The 6584-nt window shown below is 33.8% G+C and overlaps 1 protein-coding gene across 1 annotated transcript; it reads left to right on the forward strand.

Moving 5' to 3' along the window:
- Nucleotides 1-1199: 1199 nt before the first annotated feature.
- On the forward strand, nucleotides 1200-6204 carry LOC141614904 (protein FAR-RED IMPAIRED RESPONSE 1-like). Its single transcript, XM_074433587.1, has 3 exons — nucleotides 1200-1492; nucleotides 3919-5065; nucleotides 5287-6204. The coding sequence occupies exons 1-3, from the start codon at nucleotides 1490-1492 to the stop codon at nucleotides 5973-5975; spliced, it is 1839 nt and encodes a 612-aa protein (XP_074289688.1). The 5' UTR covers nucleotides 1200-1489; the 3' UTR covers nucleotides 5976-6204.
- The last annotated feature ends 380 nt before the right edge of the window (nucleotides 6205-6584 follow it).

Raw genomic sequence — 6584 nt, forward strand, 5'->3', positions numbered from 1 at the left:
AAAGGTAACCTTAGTAGAGATAAGTGTAACTTTAATAATAGAGATAAATGTAACTTTAATGAAAAAAAGTGTAATTTTAAAGGAAAAAAGTTTAATTTTAACAGAAAAAAGTGTAACTTTAACGGAAAAAAGTGTAACAGAAAAAAGTGTATTTTTAACCTGAAAAAAAGTGTATCTTTAACAGAAAAAAGTGTAATTTTATCAGAAAAAAGTGTAATTTTAACCGGAAAAAAAGTGTAATTTTAACAGAAAAAGTGTAATTCCAACCGAAAAAAGTGTAATTTTAACGGAAAAAAGTGTAATTTTAACAGAAAAAGTAATTTTAATAGATCTTAAATCACACAATACCAAGAACAAATTTTAAATACGAAAATTGGCAAATATATATAATAAGACGGATATTAACAAAGCGATATCAACAACAAAGTAAAAAATGAGATTTGAAAAATCAAATCTGAAAAATGGTAAAACAAATCAAAAATCTAGTGAAAAAAAAGTAAACAATGAGATTTCATAATTAATAGATTTAGTACTAAAATCAAACTATAATTTGTAAGAATGCCAATAACCGGAAAACAAAAAGACCAAAACACCAAAATTGAAAAAAAAAACGAAAATGAAAAAAAACGGGTCAATGAAAATTGATCTATTTTAGTAGATCTAAGATTAAAATAAAAAAACTCACAAATTTGAAACAATATTATATAGCAAGACGATATTTGAGAAAAAAAACAAAAAAATAAAAACAACACCAAGATTAAAATAAAAACATCAAGTTTAAAAAAAAAAAAAAATGACGTCGTGGCGGCGGTGGAGGCGGCGGCGGTGGCGGAGTTGGCGACAGTGGTGGTTTCCGGTGGGTGGTCGTTGGTGGATGGTGAATGAGGAATAGATGAGTAAATGATTTTTTTGGATTTTTTTGGTTTTTTTTTGTTTGGTTTTTTTGGTTTTTTTTTCTTGGTTTTTTTTTGAGAGAATATGGAGAAGTGAGATGTAGAGAGAGAATAAGGAGATGTGATAATGAAATGATGAATGAAAGATGAGGAGGATTAATGTAGTTAATGAGAAAATTAGAGGAAGATGGCCTGTTTTTAGAGCAGAAAAAAAGGAAATGCTGATTGTATGAGAGAGGGTAGACAATGTCACTTTTTGTGTACTTGTTGTAGTACAATCCCGCGGACAAAAGTAATAAACAAAGCCTCACAATTCATTTTGCATGCTTCCCTCTTCTTTTCACCATTCAAAACTTCTGAACAAGCAAAACCCATAAAAATCATCCAAAAACCCTTAAGAATTCTGCAAACCCATTATAAATGATCAAAAAAAGAAGATAAATTTCATTCCCACTGTTTAACTACATCATCTTTCCGGATAAATTTCATTCGCTTTGTTGAAGATAAATAATTTGTCGTTGTTCATCACAGAAACACGATCAAAATGACAGTCAGTGTTCGTGAAATGGATCATATGCAGGTTGAAGTTGCCATCGATGGTGAGTTTCGAAAATTGGTTATTTATTTGCTTTCTTATTTGTGTCTTGGTTATTGTTGTAGCTTGTTGTTCATGAATATCATTTGTGTCGGTTCATCGTGTTCATCAAAGCAATCTTTATTTGGTATCATTGGTCTTTCATAGTGTTCATTAAATTTGTTCTTTCATTTGGTATCATTGTTCTTTCATCGTGTTCATCAAAGCAATCTTTCTGATTTGTGTCTTGATTATTGTTGTAGCTTGTTGTTCATGAATAATCGTATGTTCATGTAGATGGCAAAAATGATGGAAATTTAAAAGGTTGATGAAGAACGAATTATAACTTCAGTGGGTTTAAACAAAACTCTAACCCATATATGTATAACTTCAATTATACAGTCTGTGTATAGAACCTCATGCAGATTGTACTTTTTTTCGGTAGTGAAAATAATCATAAAATTTTAGATAGAATGTGTTATAACTCCAGTGGTTTTTTTTATAACTCTTACACAATTTTCTACAGCTTCAGGTAGCAGACTATATAACTCCTGTAATTCTTACCCTAAATTTTGCATATAAAATATTACTATACAACCTAATTTGATTGAGTTATTCGTGTTCTAGCTGAAGTTATACATTCCTTAATTGAAGTTGTAGGATGTATAATTTCAGCCAAAATTGTGAAACTCCAGTTTTGGGGTTGGCGTTATACATTATATGCTTAGAGTTATACATTCAGCAATTGAAGTTACACCTACATTGCTCTCAAGTTACACCTTCATTTTAATTAACTCCAGTGGTTTTTTTTTATAACTCTTACACTATTTTGTACAACTTCAGGTAACAGACTATATAACTCCTGTAAATTCTTACCCTAAAATTTGAATATAAAATATTATTAAACAACCTAATTTGATAGAGTTATTCATGTGCTCACTAAAGTTATACACTCCTTTATTGAAGTTATACCTACATTATATACTTAGAATTATACAGTATATGCCTAGAGTTATACATTATATACTTAGAGTTGTACAGTATATGCTTAGAGTTATACATTATATGCTTAGAGTTATAGATTATATGCTTAGAGTTATACATTATATGCCTAGAGTTATACAGTATATGCTTAGAGTTATACCAATCTATGCCGAAGAGTTATACATTATATGCCTAGAGTTATACATTATATGCTTAGAGTTGTACATTATATGCCTAGAGTTATACATTATATACTTAGAGTTGTACAGTATATGCTTAGAGTTATGCATTATATGTCTAGAGTTATACATTATGTACTTGGAGTTATACAGTATATGCTTAGAGTTATGCATTATATGCTTAGAGTTATACATTCCTTAATCATCTCATGGATGTATGGTTCTAATCAGATGGTCGTAAGGGATGGGAAAAGGAAGCGGAAACTGAGTATTGTAAGCATTTGGCAAGGGAGATTACACTTTGTGTAGGACAACAATTTTTTGAAATCGACGAGGCAGTGACATTTTATAAAAATTTATGCACTGGCCTGCGGGTTTGATGTTAGGAAGTATACGACGAAAAATGGCGCAACGGTGAAATCAAGTCAAAGTTATTGGTTTGCAGCAGAGAGGGATTCACATATGTCCCAAAAGGCGAGGCAGTGATTAAAAAAAATGAGACCGGGATTAGGAAAGAAGAAATGCAATGGGGATTAACAACTGCGAAACAGAGGAAATATACAGTCAAGAGGGTAGGGTGTAAAGCACATGTCTGGCTATTTATGAAGGATGGCGTATTAGTAATTGACCGATTCCACATGGGGCATAATCACGAGCTTGTATCTAGTGAGGATCGTCAGTTTCAAAAGATGTCGCGGAACATAGAATATTTTCACAAGTAACTGATAATGTACAACTCAAGGGTTAGTTAACTATTAATCAAAACTCCAGTAATTCAATGGCAAACAAGACTCGTTGATGTTATATATAAATGTGGAAGTGTTATAAGTAGTGTACTCTAAGTTATACACCGAGATCTTAGAGTTATAACTCTTAGACATTTCTGTATAACTCTTAGAACCTTCTCTACAACAGTATGTATAACTTCAGGCAAGTTTATGTAAAACTCGAGTAAATGATTGTGAAACTTCTAATTATTTTTTAAAAATCTAGAATTATTTATAACAACCTTAGAGTTAAATATAAATAATTACTGTAGTTGTACATATTGTTGGCTGAAGTTATACTTACTGTTTTTAGAGTTATATAGAAAGTTGTTAGAGTTATAAATAATCGCAGTCAAGGTTATACTTTCAGATGTAAGAGTTATAAATAATAAGAAGTTGTACAATCCATGAATGGAGTTATGCATACTGTTTTATGAAGTTATACGAAAAGGTGTAACAGTTATAGTTGAGAAATTTTTGATTATTAGTCAGCACTGATCTGTATATATTTTCCATTGCAGTTGAGGATAGGAGCAACTAGGACGTACAACATGTGTAAGGAACTCGTAAACGGGTTCGAGAACATTGGTGCATCGTTAACTGATTTTAAGAACTTCCACAGAGATGTGAAATGCTTCATCCATAAACGGGACGGTCAATTGTTCATAGACCGGTTCAAGAATATGGCAGAAAATAGGCAGAGGTTTTATTTTTATTATGAAGTTGACAAGGATAATAGCCTTCTAAGGGCATTCTGGGCTGACAGAACGGCTAGAAGGAACTACTCCGTTTTTGGAGATGCAGTGTCGTACGACCCAACATACTCGACAAACAAGTATGATATGATTTTCACGCCATTCACTAGTATAGATCACCATAAGCGATCAGTAACATTCTGTGGGGCGTTAATTGCCCATGAAGACCATGAATCCTTCCAGTGGGTTTTCAACAGGTTTTTGAATGCTATGGGTGGAAAGGAGCCCGAGTACATTATCATAGATCAGGATGCGGAGATTATTAAGGCCGTACCCCTTGCCTTCAAGACTGCACGCCACCGATTTTACATGTGGCATATAATGAACAAGGTGCCAACGAAGTTCGGGGTGACAAGGGAGGATTATAAGGAGTTCCTTCAGAAATTGAACAACATTATATGGTACGACAACCTAGAAGCAGACGACTTTGACGCTAGGTGGCCAGAAATAGAAGCGCATGGTCTTGTGAACGAAGAGTGGTTTACAGAAGCGTACGGTAAAAGGAGCCAATGGGTGATGGCGCATTGCAGGGACTTGAACATGGGTGGTGTAATGAGGACAACCCAGAGATCAGAGAGCATTAATAGTTTTTTTAAGAAAATTGATCAGAAGTCAGGTACGTTAGTGGAGTTTTGGATGCGTTTTGAAAGCGCTATGGACCATCAACGGCATACGCAGAAGAGACTTGACCATAAAAACCGACACTCAACACCAGCAAGGGGAACGCATTTAGCCATAGAGGAATACGCGTCAAATATGTATACCCGTGAGGTTTTCAAGGAATTCCAACTAGAGGTCATTTGCTCGATTGATACATGTAAGACCGGAGGTTATGCTGAAGTCGATGGAATTGAGGTGACTGTCGTTAAGGATTCATGCAGAGAGAATAGTTTCAACGTAGAGTACAACCCAGGTAACAACATTTTGGCATAATCTTTATCTATGTAGTAGTTCACTGAAGTTGCTAGATATCGTGCCAAAGTTACATTGTCTGAACATAAAAGTTATACAATTGTCACCTAATTTAATTATGTAGTAAATGTCTGACATCGTATGATATTGTTCTAGAGTTATACTATATGGATTGAGACGTTATTTAGATGACAGTAACTTCATAATATAATTTGATTACAGGGACACTTGCTGCACGGTGTAGCTGTAGAATGTTTGAAAGGATGGGAATTCTATGCCGACATATAGTATGGATTTTGTCGGCTAACGGTAAGAAGACAATTCCAGATGATTACTTTGCTACAAGATGGACTAAAGATGCATTGCAATTTAGATTATCAGACTGTGATGGTGAACAAACGGATTCAAATAGTAGCACTGATGGAAAAGAAGTTGAGATGGTGAAGTTGTGGTCAGAAGTTCATGTGACCATTGGTTTACTTCGTGGCATGAATGTGACTGAAGTTTTGAACTTAAGCTCCTTAATTAGAGAATTCAATGAGAAACTTTTACCGTACAAGAAAGCTTTGACTAAGCACCAGGAATTCGAGCAAATTCTTGGTTGCCCCGCCAGTGACGGGGTAACAATACTTCTACCAAAACAATCCAAAAACAAAGGCAGTGGTAAAAGAATAGTGTCAGCTAAGGCTAAAGCCATTGCCTTAGCTAGTAAGCCAAAGCGTATGTGTAATAACTGCAAACAAATGACACACCACGATAAACAAAACTGCCTTAACCCATTTTCAGAGCATCCACCCTCATCACCAGCATTTGAAGAAGAAGAAGAAGAAGAAGAAGAAGAAGAAGAAGAAGAAGAAGAAGAAGAAGAAGAAGAAGAGGGAAACTTAACAGGCTGTAGTAGTTGGCAGTAGAAAAATACCTCCGTCTCAACAAATTATTTACAATCTTTGTTCTTTAAAAGGTAAAAAATCTGGTGAGACGGAAGGGGTATGGAGTAGCTAGCTTTTGTCTATTTTGAATGGAATTTGCACTTAAATGATGTAATTTAGTAACTTCAACTTCCAGATTGTATGACTTCAATCATATTATGTGCAACTTCAAGCTAATGTTGGAATAGTCAATTGTATCATTGTGGATATATTTGACTAAAGCCTTCTACGTATAACTCTTAGCCTTTTTTGTATAACTCATAGCGTATTATATTTTGCCTTTTTATAACTGCAGTCATTTGTTGTATAACTCTGATCACAGTTTGAATAACTTTACTTCACAGAGTGTATAACTCTTCTAGTTATCTGTATAACTCTCTTAAATTTGTGTAAAACTCGTAGTCTTTTATGTATAACACTTCTAATTATGTGTAACTTTTACCCTTGTCTGTATAACTTTGATTTTAATTATCACAGACCAAGATGATATAATAACAATCTATTCACAAAAAGTAGGTAGCTTTTGTCTATTTTGAATGGAGTTTGCACTTAAATGATGTAATTTGGTAACTTCAACTTCCAGATTGTATG

The sequence above is a fragment of the Silene latifolia genome, chromosome 11, assembly GCF_048544455.1.
Source record: "Silene latifolia isolate original U9 population chromosome 11, ASM4854445v1, whole genome shotgun sequence".
Taxonomy (NCBI): Eukaryota; Viridiplantae; Streptophyta; class Magnoliopsida; order Caryophyllales; family Caryophyllaceae; genus Silene; species Silene latifolia.